The sequence below is a fragment of the Danio rerio genome, chromosome 21, assembly GCF_052040795.2.
Source record: "Danio rerio strain M-AB ecotype USA chromosome 21, GRCz13ab, whole genome shotgun sequence".
NCBI lineage: Eukaryota > Metazoa > Chordata > Actinopteri > Cypriniformes > Danionidae > Danio > Danio rerio.
This window is the reverse complement of record NC_141041.1, coordinates 6676045-6694684: the sequence shown is the minus strand read 5'-3', so window position 1 is coordinate 6694684 and position 18640 is coordinate 6676045. Positions and strand designations below refer to the sequence as shown.

The following is an 18640-nucleotide window of genomic DNA, read 5'->3' as shown; positions in this document are numbered from 1 at the left end:
GACTTTTTTGTCAAATGGACACATTCAGAGTAGTTTTAAATGTTATCCAGGCTCTTCCATGATATGCACTACCTGACAAAAGTCTTGTCCCTATCCAAGTTTTAGGAAGAACAGATAATAACTTGACTTCTAGTTTTGAAGTCTAGTTTTTTTTGTTACGTTTTTTTTTTTTTTAGGACAACAGTATCTTCAGCAGAAAAGATATAAGGATGCCATTCAAATGGTAAAGAAATATGTGTTTTAAAACAAATGAAGACAGCAGAAGTCAATGATTCATTTGAATTATTTAGCCTGACATCTTTACTGCTCCAAAATATTTTAAATGTTTCTCAAAATAAAATATATTGTGTTAAAAGGGGAAAAGGTTTTAGTTTTTTTTACCCAGACATTTAAAAAGAATATATTTTAGAGCAATAATCACTATACTGTGGTACCGTGAAACAGTGATATATTTTTCCAAGGTTATCATACCGTCAGAATCTTATATACCGGCCCATGCCTACTATTGAACAACACCCATTCTTGTCTTAGGACAATATTTGGATACATTTGTTTTCCGATCAATTTCAAATGTTGACTACTATATATTGCGTCACCAAAAGTGACTGAGGTCCATGTATTGCGCAATAAGTCAATATATTGAGACAGGCCTAGTCCTGAATAATGTTCCATTCAGCTTGAGAGAGTTTTAAAGGTTTCTTCCTGGCAGAGTAATGCCATCATGCAAGCTAAATATGTACAGCGAGACTGTATTTTGCATTCATGTCCGCATTTGAGCACTTGCATAGAGTGTGCTTTGAGCCTAAATTTAGATTAGTAGAGATCGTGAAAAGATCTGCATGATTGTTGCAACATTTATAGATTAAAATAACTGTTCACAGACATATAACATTCTGAAAATGGAGATATACAGTACAATACAAAAAGATGTTTTCAACTCCTGGAAGCATTAGGATGTTCTCTGGTACATGACAGACAAGACTTTTCTCAGTTTTGGTACAGTGCTGTTACAGGATTATAGTTGTACGGTCAGACACTTAAGAGTACAATTGGATATAATCAACACACATATCAATAATTGATGTAGAAAAGTGCATAATTGTAACGTTATAATCGTATTGCTATAGTAACAGTTTCAAAGCCTCATGCTTTATCAGAGTAATTAATTATTAATCAATAATATTACAATACAATCTTACATACTGAATTGTAATAATGCACTATGGATTATTATTGCTGTATAGAGCTGGAAGAATTTACTATGATAGGGCTGGACGATTTTGAAAAAGAAATTGAAAACATATTGAGGTTTGCTGTGCTTTTTTTAGGGCTGCATAATTTGGTGATGGGTTATATACAGTTGAAGTCAGAATTATTAGCCCCCCCCCTCTCTTTTTAAATATTTCACAAATGATGTTTAACAGAGCAAGGAAATTTTCACCGTATGTCTGATAATATTTTTTCTTCTGGAGAAAATCTTATTTGTTTTATTTGGGATAGAATAAAAGCAGTTTTTAATTTTTTAAAAGCCATTTTCGAGTCAATATTATTAGCCCCTTTAAGCTATTTTTTTCAATAGTCTACAGAACAAACCATCGTTATACAATAATTTGGCTAATTACCCTATTCTACCTAGTAACCCTAATTAACCTAGTTAAGCCTTTAAATGTCACTTTAAGCTATATAGAAGTGTCTTGAAAAAATTCTAGTAAAATATTATTTACTGTCATCATGGGAAAGATAAAATAAATCAGTTATTAGAGATGAGTTATTAAAACTATTACTGTATGTTTAGAAATGTGTTGAAAAAATCTCTCTGTTAAACAGAACTTGGAGAAAAAAAATAAACAGGAGGGCTAATAATTCTGACTTCAACTGTATACCAGCATAGATATTTAATAATAATAGTAACAATAATAATAATAATAAAAATAATAATTAATATTATATATATCAACATTTTGTCCAACTTTTGGCCAAATTTGGATTGTTCTTCTTCTTATTAAAAATATATATTACGTTAAAAATAATCCAAATTATATTCAAACACCTAAATTATATAAAAAATCCAATAGAAAACACTACATTATTATTATTATTATTATTATTATTATATATCAACATTTTGTCCAACTTTTGGCCAAATTTGGATTGTTGTTGTTATTATTGTTATAAAAATATATTACATTAAAATATTCCAAATTATAATCAAATACATAAATTATATTAAAAATCCAATAAAAACACTACTAAATAACACAAAGCAGGAAAGACTCATCGTACCGTACCAAATTCACTGAAAAATAAAAAGCAAGTCTTTCAGGAAAACAATATTTTTGATAATGTTTTGTTTCTTAAAACTGTAAAATGACAATTCTAATATTAATGGCTGCCTTAATTTCTGTATATTAGACTATCCCTGTTTTTGTGCATATAATCATACAATCAGTACTGTCATTGAAATCATTAATTGAGCCTAGATAAAGAAGTGGTAATGGCTTCTTGAAACGATTACCACTAGGGGGCGAAATTCAAAATGGTGGAAAATTGGCTTAAATTCTGACATTGTTTGTTCACCCTCCAAAATATCATATGTGGTTTTCTTATGTTTAACACAAGCAATTTTTAATAGATGATTTAATACGTATATTTTCATGAATTTTGGTAACCAAATTGTGTTTAACAGAATAATAAACTCCTATAAAATTGACAATTTGAGGGTAAGTAAATAATAAGTACTTAATAATTGTTTTGGCAAACCATCTCGCAATTTTGTGATTAATCGTGCAGCCCTAAAAAAAAAAAAGTTTTTCAGCAACATCCCCAGCATTTCTCAAGATAGACTTCTTCATCTTGGCTTGTCAAGCACAGATAGCGGTTCCCACACTCCTCCCAGCGAGAGATTCGTCCATCTTCCACCAGGACGAACTTCCACTCCACCTGGCTCTCCACAGGGAGGCTGACGGTGTTTGCCCAGAACCCGTCTTTGGCTCTTTGTAGTGGAATAAAACTCTCCCAGGCCCCCAGTTCCTGTAGACTCCCAGTCACAGCCACCAGCTGGAGTGCAGAGTGTGTGATGTAGTGAATCCTGAAGGTCACACTAACCGTTTGCGCTAAAGGTGGAACGGTTGCTACTCTTTTATTGGCCAGCTCCTCCTCATCTTTGGCTAAATCAGCTTTGGGTTTGCCTTCTTCATTAATGCTTGCATTTGGTGTAAGCCAAGGACGATCTTTAAACTCTGGCGCGCCTACGTTTAACCACTCGTTATTGTCCATGATGGCGTCCATGATGCTAATCTGATTCTTCTCATGTTTCACTTCCACCGATGCGCCTTCTTCATTGGCTTTCTTCTCTTGTGAGAGACTCATTTGCGTCGAAGACACACCAATGAAGGTATTATCAGTTTGGAAACCCAAGTAGTTTTGGAAATCAAACCTGCTACAGTGATTGACCATGGTCTCCACAGTTGGAGTGAAAGTGTCTGTTGCGTAGCTTCCAATTGGAAACCATGGCTGGCCTTTCATTCTCTCCATCTTCTTATCACAACAACAGCAATCAAAGTTATTCGTCCGTGCAAAGCGCCAGTCGTGATGATCTTCAAACTTCTTGCATGCTTCCTCTGCTGTCTTGATGTCTTCCTCTAAGTGATTCTTACTGGGTTTGTGGTCCACCGACTGGCATGAAGAAGAATTGTGCAGAGTATCTTGGCGTCTTTGATAAACGATATCCTGAGCGCTTTCAGTTTCAGATGGCTCATCTGTGTCTAAACTCTGTCCTCCTTCCGGTTTGTCAAGAAATTCCTCAGTTTTCTCAATCTGGCAGTCTAACTGCGTCAAACGTACACAAGCATCCGCCACAACCTCACATCCACCATCATCATTCTCCTTTAGCCGAATATGATCTTCCTCACACTCTGTGTTTTCATCAGGATCTATTTCCATGCACGGATCAAAATCAGAATCTGTTTTGTCTCCCATTTCAGGTTCCAGGTCTGTTAGAAGCTCATCTGTAATCTCCTCCAAATCCTTAAGAGTGCTTTCATTCAGGTCTTTCTCTGCTGCCTCAGTAGGAAGAGGTATATTGTTGGTGGCTGACGAATAACTGGATTCACTGCGGTGCTTTTTCTGCTTTGCATCTTGACATTCTGCTAAAAGAGAACGAAAATGCATTAGCCGCCCGCGTCACAAGCGCTTCAGGTGATCAAACATTAATATGGGAACTCTATGAGCAGTAAACATACAGTAGTCTTGTCTCTTGATCCCTTTATTTCATCTGAAAATATTATTTGTACATTACATTTTTGTCAATTTATTGTTATAATTATATAGTATATAATATATAGTATATATTTGTTTATACAAGAGTTCTGTCTGGTTCTCGAATTTGATTGGCTGATAGCTTTGAGATGTTAATTTGATATCAGCATTCGTACAGCCTCTTCATCCTTCTGTATTACTCCACTCATGAGTGGCAAGCAGAGAACTACAGTTTGACAAATATTGCAGCTGTTGGACAATATAATGTACTTTTGAGGCTTTTTTAGCCGAGTATGCAGTTGTAAATTGTAACTATTCAGTTTATTTATAAGGATAGTGCATATTTTAAATATTCATATTTTGGAGATTCAGCCAAGCGGCAACCTCCCGCTCTCCCTCAGGAAGCCAATACGGAAGTAACTAAAACTGCAATTCATCCGAAATTCCGCTAGTCCTGGCCGCTCCTGGCTCCAAAACAGAGCAAATTTCAATTGAGCCCACTGTTAGAATGGCCAACTTTACAGCAGAAAAAAAGGTGTTTACAGCCTGGTACAAAAAAAGATTTTGGTTAATACAGCTAATTTCACCCTTCATGACAACTGTGAGGGGGGTGAATTTTTTTATTACTCATTCGTTTCCTTTATATTAAGTTATATTAAGTTTGCATAATTAAGGGCGTGGCCACTTGAGTGACAGCTAGGTCTCGTTGGTTGCCGTCACTTCACCTCAGCTGAATCCTGCAGATTAGCCACTGAACTCGGCATATTCATCGTATTTCTGTGTTGTTTTATGTGGCTTTACACAGTCAACTGCCTTTTGGACTTGTTTCCTATAATTATTAGATGGCATGGGATGCTGAGTGAACTAAATTGTGCTCACAAACCATTCATGTGGCCTCCGTTTCCCATGTGAGTAAAGTTATATACTTATATACCATCTCTATACATGTATTTGTTTTATTTAAGATCATTTATCGTTTATATTTATATTTAGAGCTGTAATGCACTCCAGAATCTGTCAGATTGATTAGCTGTGGGCTCTAGAACAGTCATCTGAAGCGTTGTCATACAGTGTTATGCTGGATTTTATGAATAGTCTTACAGTAACTAACACAGACTATATCTGAAGTGTTTGTAAGTAATTCGCGTTTTCCTCCTGTTGAAAAACGTCATAAGAACAATGTTTAGTGGCTCAATGTATTACAGCAGTGTTTTTAAAAGTCTAAACACTTTATTGACATAGTGTACAACCAAGCACAAGTGGTCAGAACACAAACGAGTCACAGGTGATAAAGTATTAAGCATTTCTCCCAAAGTAAAGTGTGTCTGAACCAGGTCCAAGCTAAATGCTAGCAGGTGTCTGTAGCTCCGCTCACTCTCCGCCTCTTTGCCCTTGTTTGGTATCTCGCAGTGGGTGTGATGACGCGTGACCAAAATGGCGACGGTTGGCCGCGCCTACTTGTGGCTTCTTTTGCGCTCTTCAGAAACCTATGGGTGACGTCACGGATACTACGTCCATATATTTTACAGTCTATGGATTCAGCGCATTGATGGCCTGTCATACTGAGCAGAGCAAAGACGGTTAATGTTCCGCCACAAGGTGGCGACTAGTACAGCATAATAAGTCCTTAAAGGAGAAAAACAGCCCATTTTTTATTGTTTGTGTTAAACTACAGCTAAACAAATCATTACAGAACAGGTAAGGGACATTCTAAGTTGATCTCTCTCTCTTGTATTTCGTAGCGCTGTATTTATAGTGGTAGTGTTTGCTAACAAAAGTAACGGTTTCTGCTGTTCTGGCGTCAGCTGCAGATGTGAAGGAATGGCGAAAGAAAAAAACGCGCTTGCGGTTTTTTTAGTTACTTCTTTGGTATGGTGCGTTAATCAAGAAGGTAATGATTCGCACTCAATTGCTTCGTACTGTTTTTATTTTTACTTTCACTTACATTTTACAGGTGATAACAGACAAACAGACGTTTCGGCACAAAGCTTTCCTCAGTGTGTGACACAATTCTCTAACTCCACCCTTATATTCCATAGTCAATCACAATGTGCAATTAGTTAAACTGTCACTCTCATTTCATTATCCATTAATCACACAATAACTTATAATCTTCACAGCAATGACAATAAACAATCTTCCCATTTCCGACCTCACTCTACAGAGATAAAGTGTATCAACTATTATCATTAATCAGGTGTACATCCATACAATAAAATTCTAACAGTTGACATTAAAAGTTTTCTACATTTGAAAATTACCCAAAGATTAAAATCGTCTGTTTGTCTGTTATCACCCGTAAAATGTAAGAAAAGGTAAAAATAACAACAGTACGAAGCAATTGAGTGCGAATCATTACCTTCTTTTGAATAATAGAAAGAAAGTAGTTCCTCTTACAAAAGTGTTTTTGAGACTCGGTGTTTGATTTTCTTTTTTATATACACTATTATGCCATTGAACTGTTGTATGAACACAATATTACACTTATAGCAGTGTGATGTGGCTGTATATTGTCACTGGTGGGATACTAACAGCCCATTCACATGGGGCGTCAGCTCAACTGGGACTTTCTCAACTTTTCAAGCGAAGACGGAAGCGTCAGCTAATCAGATCGCTGTATGCAAATACACCAGCTCAGACAGTAGCAGATTGCTGACTAATTTTTTATTGGCTGATGCTGCTATGACGATCACGTCAGCCCCAACTTTCACACCGGCTTCTGTCAAGCTTTGACGCTGAAGTGCCGTGTGAATGCACAGTTACGCACTCAGCCTGTGGCCTTGAGTCAAACGTACTCCTCCCACCAGTGCCGATATACAGCCATATCGCACTGCTATGAGTGTAATATTGCGCTTATATATTATGTAGTGTCATTGTATCTAAATCTGTATCTAAATCAGTTTTATTGTGTTTATTGTTCATTTTATTACTATATTTGTAATGTGAAAAACGGTTGGTTTACCAGGAAAGTGCATTTCACTGTTTTTAATCTAAATATAACCTACAGCTGAAGTTACTCTACTGTGGTATCTGGCACAATGTCTATTCATCTATTATTATAAAGTTGAAAAGTCAGAATTATTAGCCCCCTTGATTTATTTTTTTTTTCTTTTTTAAATATTTCCCAAATTATGTTTAACAGAGCAAGGAAATTTCCACAGTATGTCTGATAATATTTTTTTCTTCGGAAGAAAGTCTTATTTGTTTTATTTCGGCTAGAATAAAAGCAGATTTTAATATATAAAAAAAAAAACATTTTAAGGTCAAAATTATTGGAATTTTTTAAGCTACTTTTTTCCCGATAGTCTACAGAACAAACCATTGTTTTTCAATAACTTGCCTAATTACCCTAACCTGCCTAGTTAATCTAATTAATCTAGTTAAGCCTTTAAATTGCCTTTTAAGCTGTATAGAAGTGTCTTGAAAAATATCTAGTCAAATATTATTTACTGTCATCATGGCAAAGTTAAAATAAATCAGTTATTAGAAATGAGTTATTAAAACTATTATGTTTAGAAATGTATTGAAAAAAAATCTCTCTCTTTAACAGAAATTGGGGGGAAAATAAACAGGGGGATAATAATTCAGACTTCAACTGTATCAACAAAACATAATCAGTAACTGAGTAGGAATGCATCCAAAAATGTGTAAAGTCACTGAGCACTGAAAACAACCATGTTCAGAACAGTGGCCTTGAGCTTGTGACTTACTATACACAAACTAATCAACTAATTGGCTTTGTAGAATGAATTGCTAGTGCTTACGAGGCAGGAAAGCTGTGGTCTTTAAGTTTATGTTTCCGCTTTTGGCTCTATGAAATGAAATGCGGTATTAGAGCTGCCTTCAACTTTAGTACTGTCACGACATTGGCATCATCTTGTATTCTGGCGGCTGAACAAGAGTCACTGTCAGTTATTTTTTTGACCTTCAAACAGCACGCACAAAAACAGGAATAGAATCGCCAGTAGGACCATATTAGGCGTTTTTATACTGCATATGCACAAGCTTTTTAATGTTTCAATTTTATAGGGTGACAAAGAAATATATCAGGGTTTCTGCAGGTTTCATCAAGTCAAATTTAAGCCTTTTTAGGAGCCTTTTAAGACCATTATGAATGAGATTTTAGACTTACACGAGGATAAACACTAAGGATTTTTAGCAATGGCCCGGTTGGACCAATAGAATTGAAAAAAAAAAATCTTAACCTCATATTTTGATGTGTCAAAACAACTCTAGTTGTATAGACTTTTTTTCAACATGATTTTTTTTTTTTTCTAAATAACAAGTTTGACATTGTTAATATTTAATATGAAGAAAACTACACAAACAATCAAAAAATATATATTTGTTTGCTTTTGGTCCGAATTAACTCTTCAACTCCTATTCTACCTAAATCGTTCCTGTTATAAACCTTAAGTTTCGTGCCAGTTATAAATATTATGTTTACTTTTCAACTTTATTCTGTAAATAGTTTTTGTGTAAATTGAAGATTACATAAAGGGATATATTGCTGTAATGATCATGAGGAATTGTGTTTTTAGTTTTTCTGTTTAGATAATTTTTTTTTTTTAAAAATTGCTGTAAAATATCTAACAGCTGTTGTGGAATAAACATTTCCTTGCAATAAAAAACTAAATATAAATATAAACACTATATATATATATATATATATATATATATATATATATATATATATATATATATATATATATATATATATATATATATATATATATATATTTAGTAGGATTGTTGGTGACATTACTTCGACCACATTTAAAATTAAGACCTGTATAAAAATTCCTTAAGACATTCAACACAAAATTTCTGTGAATTTAAGACTTTTCAAGGTCTAAAATGTTGTTTTGTTTGTTTTAAGACCCAGCAGACACCCTGAATATAAAGAGTATTATGTTTCATTCCTTCAGTCATTTACGGCTTAGTCTCTTTTATTAATCTGGGGTCGCCACAGCGGAATGAACTGCCAACTCATCCAGCACATGTTTTACGCAGCGGATGCCCTTCCAGCTGCAACCCATCTGAACCACCCATTCACACTCATATACTACTGACAATTTAGCCTACCAATTTCACCTATCCCGCATGTGTTTGGAATGTGGGGGAAACCGGAGCACCCGGACGAAACCCACGCAAACGCAGGGAGAACATGCAAACTCCACACAGAAACACCAACTGACCCAGCCGAGACTCGAACCAGCGACCTTGCTGTGAGACGACAGCACTACCTACTGTGCCACTGCAATCATGTTTCAATACAATAATAAAAAGACTAATCACAATTGATTAAAAAAGCTAAAAAAAAAAAAGATTTTTTAACTGAATGAACAGATTTATATTTTTGAAACAAGGCGTAGCAATGCTAGTGTAGATTTTAAAGGGGACCTATTATACCCATTTTTACAAGATGTAAAATAACTCTCTGATGTCCCTAGAGTGGGTATGTGAAGTTTCAGCTCAAAATACCCCACACATAATGTTTTATAACTCTTTAAAGGGCCATGAAACCCCCTCGTTTTTAGCAGGGTGTTTTCACACCTCTACTGTAGAAAAAGTCAGAAAAGTGGGCGTGTCCAGCTCTGTTTAGGGGGGAGTGTCGGAGTAAGAAAAGTGGGATGGTGTGGGAGTGTCTATTTGGGCAAGCGCGAGGTTCAGAGTCAAAATATACACACACACACACACACACACACACACACACACACACACACACACACACACACAGTAGAAAGTGATGGTGTTTAACCTACATGGACATCTGTAGTCGAATTATTTGCCAAATTATTAAATGGTGGACTTTAACTGCAGTTTGACTCTTTCAATCAGGGAATTCATTCATGTCCCTCGCGACAAACGAGATATTTGATTCGAGGATCTGCTCTAAGCGTGTATTTTTCCTGCAATGTTTGATACCGCACAGCGAATGAGAGAAAAAAACCCTCCGCATTTCCCGGAAACTTAGATGCACACAGCAAGTAGTGTCAGAAAGCCGTGTGTGTTATTCCGGTCACTAAATGCGGTAGAAACCCTACACAAGGTTAAAGTTTGGTTGTGGTGCTAACATGTTTACACTCTGTGCAATAGTTTGTTAGATATGAGTAAACTGAATAAACAGAGCACTGGTCGCTCACTTACCAAATCTGTAGAGACAGGACAATCACCAGCAACTAGAGCCGCGTCTTTATTAAGAGAATACTACAAGCGAATCCGGATCTCAGCGTTTGCAGATGAGAACAGCTCTCAGGTAAACAATAATCCTCCTTAGACTCGTAAGTTATTGTTGTCGCGCGTCGCGTACACTGTTAATCCACACGTGACTCTGAGCTCTCACAGAGAGAAAATGAAAACGAAACTTAACGGCAGCAAACTATAAACGCAACACTTCACGCTTGTTTTGCCAATACAATGTGGCGTCTCTGCCGTCTAAACACTGTGACTAATGAATATTAATGAAGTTGCACAATAGAGCGCGCTGATTGGTTTGAACCAAGCCTTACTAATGCATTAATGCATCACACTGTAAGACGTAATAAGACACACTCTGGCACAGATGCCCAGTCTGCACGCTGGAATACAACGCTATTATGTCATGGCCGTGACGCAGCTTCAAAAATTCGTTTCAAACCGGAAGTACTAATTTGCTTGAAATAACGCAAAAACAACCAATTTACACTTTTTAGTGAAATATAGGTGTCTTAATAGTGTTTTTAGCAGTGTGGGACACATATACGACTGTCAACAGCTCAAAAAATGTGTTTTGGTGTTTCGTGACCCTTTAAAACCATTGTCATTTTGGTGATAGTCGCTTTAAATTTAGATTGTGCTCCTTTCAAAAGAGGGCGGAGCTGCAAATGCCTGTGTCTGCATAGTGGCAAATTCAAAAAAAGACTAACGTCATATGCTAATAAAGGAGAGATCTTCACTAATGGGCAGGCTTTTCCCCATTTGATGACACCTAAAGGGAGAATGTCAATCAAAGTGTTTCTAAGAAAGAAAAAAAAAACAGAGTAGTCCTTGCAATAACGCGGTTCACCTTTCGCAATTTTTTTTAGTTAAATTCGACATGCGTTTTTTTTTTTTTTTTTTACAGCACATTGTGTTCTGTGACCTTATCAGTGCATTGTGTTTTGCATTCTGATTGGCTGTAGACCATTGTCAATCAGTCTACACTGTAATAAAATGCTGGTTTCCACACAATACTTGTTGTCCCAACTCAAATCGATTAAGTTAACTTATTCATTTTTTACAAATTTAAGTGGATTGAACATAAAACAATTAAGTTGTCCTAAAAAACCTGTACAATTGTGTTGTTTCAACTCCTTTTAGATCAGTAGTTTGAAGAAGCAGCAAAAGTCTTTTTTTTGAGTGTACGCCTTGCCTGGTCTCCTGTACCGTGCAGAATGCGTTCAGCTTGCCAAATTCACATAAACCTTCGATCGCTAGCAGTGTGACTCTGAAGTACTGTTTGCAAGTTTTCTCCTCAACAAACCCCACAATGTTGAAAGTTCTGCACCGTCAAAGGCACCTGCTGTAGCACCCAAAAAGCAGAGAAAGATGCTAACCATCGCACAAAAAGTCAGACTTGTGGACATGCTAAAGAAAGATAGAAGTTACTTTGCTTCAGGGCACGATTATGTAATAACATTTTTTTTTGGTTCGTTACATAAAGGAGGAAAATAACGTAAGTGTTTAAAAAAACGAAAGTGTGAAAATGTTAATGCCTGTCTGAGAAAAGTGTATTGTGGGGGTTTTTACAGGCTTAAAACATCTAAAATAATTGAAAAAAATAAAGCTGACTACTTTGAGGATTCCGCCTGTTGTGGGTTATTTTGAGAGCGTAACTCCCATGATTAAGGAGGGACCACTGAATGTATTTTTTCACCACTGGAGGCTGGTTATATTCACAGATTGTTGCCACAACTGTGTTAAAATCCCTTATAAAAGTGATTTAGCGTAATATGCCCCCTTTAATGAACATGTTTATTTTAATTATTATTAATATATATATATATATATATATATATATATATATATATATATATATATATATATTTGAAACATTTTAGATTAGGCCTTTTTTAAATAATATACACACACAATTTGGTTCTTCAGCAGTTCTTTAGTTGATGTACTATTTCAAGGGTGTATAATTGGCTTGGACGGATGTTTATACAAATAATTTAATCAACCTAATAAAATAATGCTCCGTCAGCCCTTAGTAACCTACATGTGCACAAAGTCAAGTTCACTACGAGTTCACTGTAATACTAATCAAGGCAGTGCAATTTATTCAGTAAATTTGAGTAAATCGAAGTTTTGATTTTGACTTACATACGAAAAACAAATTGGAATGAAACAGTTACATTGCATCTTACACTTCTCTACGTTTCTCTACATTCACACCTCCTTAAAGCCCGATTGCAGTAAAATCATTTAAATTTACTTTTGCAGCATGTACCGTGATTGTTATATGTATTATTAAGTGTTTATTTTATATTATTAAGTACTTTATTCATGTTTTTAAAAGTCCAAAAAAAAAAAAAGCAAAATGAATGCGCTCTAGAGATGTATGTTCCCACCAGTGTCAAGAGTGAATCTACGCCCTTGTACTATTTATTTATAAGTGGTTCTTTTGATCGTTAATTATAGGAAGACCAGTTTCAATGCTATTCTAACACCAGTAATGGTTCTTAAGTTGTTCTTTGGTGCAGATAAGGTGCGACATATTACCATCACCAAAGATATAGGTGCTATGTATCCCTAGGCCTGTAGCCAGGAGGGGGGTTCAAGTGGTTCGAAAGACCAACCCCTTATTGACAAAGGCCCAGAATTTGTCCCAAACATGACCTCATTTGTCCTATCTTGGCTTTTCATAAATAACCCATCAAAAAAGGCTTTAAGATGAAGTGGAATCCTTCGTTGGCTGTCGCTTTAGTGTTCGCCCTCAGCTAATCAGTTTTGGCCAATGCAGACAATTATTTTTCATGAGTCCAACATCCAGCTGTGCAAGAAAACATAGCCTACAATCTGACGCAAGTAAAGTAATCTTTCGCAACTGTATTGTTTTAAAATAGAAAAAAAGTAGTTTTACAAGTACATTTTATTTAAAATCTTGGATCTCATTCTTGAAACAAAAAAGATCAATAAAAATTTTAAATAAAAGCGACCAATATAAAAATTATTTTGGCTATTATTGTTATCCCTGAATTTTTAAATTAACCTTTTTTTTGTTTATGATGACCATAGAATCTATTTCAGCTTACATAGTGCTTAAAATGTCACTATTTAAATCACATAATTAAATAGCCTAAATGAGGTAAAAAAAAAAAAAAGTCCACTTCTTTCATGAGGCTGGCTACAGGTCTGCCTTAATATTAGTTCCCTTATAAATACGAGCCAACAGATCCATTTTTTGTGCTATATTTTATTTACCACCATTTTTAGAGTATCAAATCCTCTTTTCTTCCAGAGTTGAGCTTGACCTAAATTTAGTGACTAAGGTAAAGTTGGTTCTATCGCACATTCAGACTTTCTCTTTAATAATATACTTTCAGAAATTGATTGTTTAAGAATTCTAAATGGGGTAATCATATTCGTAGCCAATAACTATCAAAGTGGCATTGTTCACAGTCAAGTAAATAGTGCTTATGTTGTTTTGAAGTCTTTCATTTCAAAGTATTTAAAGTAGCGTGGTAACCAAAATAGAGAGCGCGAAAATGAATAAATCTGCGAATATAAAACAACTTTACCTCAATAATTTAGCGCTAAAATTTACGGAAGCGTAGAGCTGCCACCCAGGTAAAAAAAAAAATCTGAGCTTTATCACGTTTGTACAATATACTTTTCACGTTCTTACAATATAACATCACGTTTGTACAATATACTTTTCACGTTCGTACAATATAATATCACGTTTGTACAATATAATTATCACGTTTGTACAATATAATATCACGTTTGTACAATATACTTTTCAGGTTCTTACAATACAATATCACGTTTGTACAATATAATATCACGTTTGTACAATATAATATCACGTTTGTACAATATAATATCACGTTTGTACAATATAGTTTCACGTTTGTACAATACAATATCACGTTTGTACAATATACTTTTCACGTTCTTACAATATAATATCACGTTTGTACAATATAATATCACGTTTGTACAATATAATATCACGTTTGTACAATATAATATCACGTTTGTACAATATAATATCACGTTTGTACAATATACTTTTCACGTTCTTACAATATAATATCACGTTTGTACAATATAATATCACGTTTGTACAATATACTTTTCACGTTCTTACAATATAATATCGCGTTTGTACAATATAATATCACGTTTGTACAATATACTTTTCACGTTTGTACAATATAATATCACGTTTGTACAATATAATATCACGTTTGTACAATATAATATCACGTTTGTACAATATAATATCACGTTTGTACAATATAATATCACGTTTGTACAATATAATTGTCACGTTCTTACAATATAATATCATGTTTGTACAATATAATTATCACGTTATTACGTGAAAACTTTATTGCTTAGGCTACTGGTGCGATCAGAGCGTGAGAAAATGTCTCGTTTTACTGAATTAATTAAGTTCTATTTTATGCTTGAAGACATGGGGAAATTTTGCAGCTACTGATTGTGATTACTAGACCCAGTAATAAAACAGTTATTGACGTTATGATCCATACTCCATCGCAAGAATCTTTGCATGTCTGCCATTGTGACATTTTCTGTTCCCAGATCGGAGCGAATCCAGGAAGGTGTCCCAAGCCTCTTTTCAACTTCTGCTATGAAATAACCAGCAATAATTTTGGGATCACTGTTTGTTGAAAAGGCATGAAGCCAAATCATAGCTCTCGAAAACCCATCAATGGCTCTATTTATACAGATTCCAAAGGGCTTCAGTTTGTCGTAGGAGTCGACGTGGTATGTCGGCAAATCAATGCCAATATTAATCGAGCGCAGCAGTGATGTTTGCGCGCGTTTAGAAGTGAACCGTGAGCAGATTACATACGCGAGCGCACAGGGGATCTTCACGCGCGCACTCAACTGATCCAGCGCGAGAAAAAAAGTCCCGCGCGCGCACATCATCATCTGTGCGCACGTATGGCGGCAAATAACGTGATAATTATATTGTACAAACATGATATTATATTGTAAGAACGTGATAATTATATTGTACAAACGTGATATTATATTGTACAAACGTGAAAAGTATATTGTACAAACGTGATATTATATTGTACAAACGTGATATTATATTGTACAAACGTGAAAAGTATATTGTACAAACGTGATATTATATTGTACAAACGTGATATTATATTGTACAAACGTGATATTATATTGTACAAACGTGAAAAGTATATTGTACAAACGTGATATTATATTGTAAGAACGTGAAAAGTATATTGTACAAACGTGATATTATATTGTACAAACGTGATATTTTATTGTAAGAACGTGAAAAGTATATTGTACAAACGTGATATTATATTGTACAAACGTGATATTATATTGTAAGAACGTGAAAAGTATATTGTACAAACGTGATATTATATTGTACAAACGTGATATTTTATTGTAAGAACGTGAAAAGTATATTGTACAAACGTGATAAAGCTCATATTTTTTTTACCTGGGTGGCAGCTCTACGCTTCCGTATTAACGCGAGGAAAATAAAAGAATAATATAATTAACATTTATAGCCTTTTTATATAACCCAATTTGGGCCCCTGAAATTAATGTCGTCGTTTTCAAGAATGATTAATTTGCAGAAAACATTTCTGATTGGCTAAGTTTTCTGACAGGACGAAACAGCGCGGGCCGCTCTCTGAACACACAATTTTCCGTTAACGGCCGTTACACACAGACATGAGTTAACGTTAATTCTCAAAACAAACTATTAGACTACCCGACAGGCTATATGACTAGGGAACAATTAATGTGGGGTTCTTAAAAGAAAGTCAGCTATCATTTTGTGTAGCTCACCAAGCTTCAACAATTGTCCGTGTGCTTTACCTGTTGACTCGGTAGGTCGATCATCCTTCTCTGTTTTCCTCCTCCGAACTGCGCTTTCCTCTCCAGTTGCCACCGTCGTTTCTTTGCCGTTAATCTCGTCCGTCTTCCCGCGCTGACCTCTAAAGGATCTGTAAATGAAGAAAGCGGCGCACACCGACAGCATGGCAATGATCCCAACGGCGATCACCGAGCCGAATCCGCCGACCGCGTCCAGCAGCGACTGAATATCGCGGCCGTCCAGAGCGATCGGTTGGCTTTTCTTCATGTCGGTGCTGCGGGTGAACGGATTCAGCAGAGAGAAGTATCAGTAACGGGTGATCACTTCATTCTCAGCGCCGCGGGACAAATGACCCTCTGATGCGGCAGGAGATGAAAAGAAACCCTGCAATCAGGTGTGCACGCCGCCGATAGGCTCTCTCTCTCTCTCTCTCTCTCTCTCTCTCTCTCTCTCTCTCTCTCTCTCTCTCTCTCTCTCTCTCTCTCCCCCTTTCACTTTATTGGCATGACATCCATGGGTAGGGTATATGAGCAAAGCATAGCAGAAAAAACAACTAGCATAAATAATAACAATAATAATCATACCAATAAATATTAAATAATAAATATATATATATATATATATATAATGTGTGTGTTTGTATGTGTATGTATGTATATATATGTGTGTTTGTATGTGTATGTATGTGTATGTATATATATATATATATATATATATATATATATATATATATATATATATATATATATATATATATATAGTTATTTTTTATTATGTATTGTTATAATTATTATTGTTATTATTTATGTTAGTTGTTTTTTCTGCTATGCATAATTGCAGCATAATTGTTTAGTTCATTCCACTTTAATATATAAAAAACAATTAAGTTAACTTAACCAATTTGTGTTGGGACAACATGAAAGAATTTTGTGCCACCCAGCATTTTTACAGTGCATTTTGCTGAAAATTCACTTTGTACTTTGTTTTTACAGTTTGCTGAATTATTTTTATTTTAACTTTTTACATTTTTCAGTATATTCTTATATTTTTGTTCATTTATTTATACATTGCACTTAAAAATTACACTTGTTTTATACAAGGAATGCTTTTAATAACAATCGAATTACTGACAATTTCAGCAATGTTGTTGCAAAAAGTAAGGCTCATTCAGAGACACATAAACACTCCCGTTCTGTGATTGTATCACGCTCAGTGCTGATGATATTGTGTGTCTTTGCTCAGAACAAGACGGAGTCAAAGTTTAGTTATTGATTAGATGTGAAACTTACTCTAGATCTGAATAGAGCAGCATAAAAATATCTGATAACCTCCCAGTTGATTACACTGTATTTTGGGGGATTTGATTAAATCCTAAAAGAAACAGTTGTGATATGTTAAAGGGCCTGAGGTGATTAGTTTAGTAAAAGATGTGTTCCTATTATTGTCATGCCAAAGATTTGTAAAACGGACACTTTAGGGAATCAGTGACTGTATTTGTAGATATCTAGTTTTGCTGATTTGTATGAATGAATCTCATCAATAAACATTGTTAGATACATTTTATATTTTAGGCACAAACTCCTCTCTGCACAATGATAAAATAATGTTTTAAAAATAATCAAACATATCAACCAAAAATTGCTAAATCAAGTAATATTTTCATTGAGGTACAGATATCAAAGGCGTTAGTTTGGTATGAAGTATCTGCTGCCACCTGCTGATAAATGAAGCATGAATCTGAATTTTTTGCATGATTACAAACTTGATTTCTCAGAACATGGGGTCTCTAAATCAACAGATTTAGTGAATAGAAATGCTTATTTTGTATGAAAAAGATAAATTTTGTGTGCTATATATTTACAATAATTGAACTGCTATCAACCAATATAAATCTATATTCATTATTTAATTTTTAGTAGTGTGACAGTAAAACTTCTGCATTTCAAACCTAATATTCATTCATTCATTTTCCTTCGGCTTAGTGCCTTATTTATCAGTGGTTGCAACAGTGGAATGAACTGTCAACTATTCCAGCATATATTTTACGCAGCGGATACCCTTCCAGCCGCAACCCAATACTGGAAAACACCTATACAGTCTCACATTCATACACACTCATACTGACCGGAACTAACAATGAATGGCTTTATTTTCATAAGCTTGCATTAACAAACTGTAAAAAATGTATACGTAAACTGTAAATGTATTACGTAATAAAATACATTTATTTATTAATTATTACTTTAATAAATGTATTTAACTAACAAAATCATATATATATATATATATATATATATATATATATAT

General features: G+C 34.8%; 1 protein-coding gene and 2 long non-coding RNA genes across 9 annotated transcripts in view; 1 reads left to right on the top strand and 2 right to left on the bottom strand.

Moving 5' to 3' along the window:
• LOC137488778 (uncharacterized) overlaps positions 1-18640 on the top strand; it is a 200591-nt gene that overhangs the window by 153494 nt on the left and 28457 nt on the right. The gene's annotated exons all lie outside the window — the stretch shown is intronic.
• Positions 1393-16684, bottom strand: stbd1 (starch binding domain 1). Of its 6 annotated transcripts, none has more exons than XR_015519929.1 (3): positions 16336-16684; positions 2565-4148; positions 1393-1875 (listed from the first exon to the last, which is right to left on the bottom strand). XR_015519929.1 is itself a non-coding variant. In XM_087300656.1 (2 exons), exons 1-2 carry the CDS (start codon positions 16598-16600, stop codon positions 2812-2814), a joined length of 1602 nt encoding a protein of 533 aa, XP_087156782.1. In that variant the 5' UTR covers positions 16601-16684; the 3' UTR covers positions 2318-2811. The 6 variants fall into 6 exon arrangements, 2 of the variants coding, with proteins under 2 accessions (XP_087156782.1, XP_087156783.1); XR_015519930.1 differs by having other exon boundaries at positions 2578-4148; XR_015519931.1 differs by having other exon boundaries at positions 2565-4145.
• Positions 10010-13929, bottom strand: LOC147838731 (uncharacterized). Of its 2 annotated transcripts, none has more exons than XR_015519986.1 (3): positions 12731-13929; positions 11843-12136; positions 10010-11702 (listed from the first exon to the last, which is right to left on the bottom strand). It is a non-coding gene; the product is annotated as an uncharacterized LOC147838731 (long non-coding RNA). The 2 variants fall into 2 exon arrangements; XR_015519987.1 differs by having other exon boundaries at positions 12852-13704.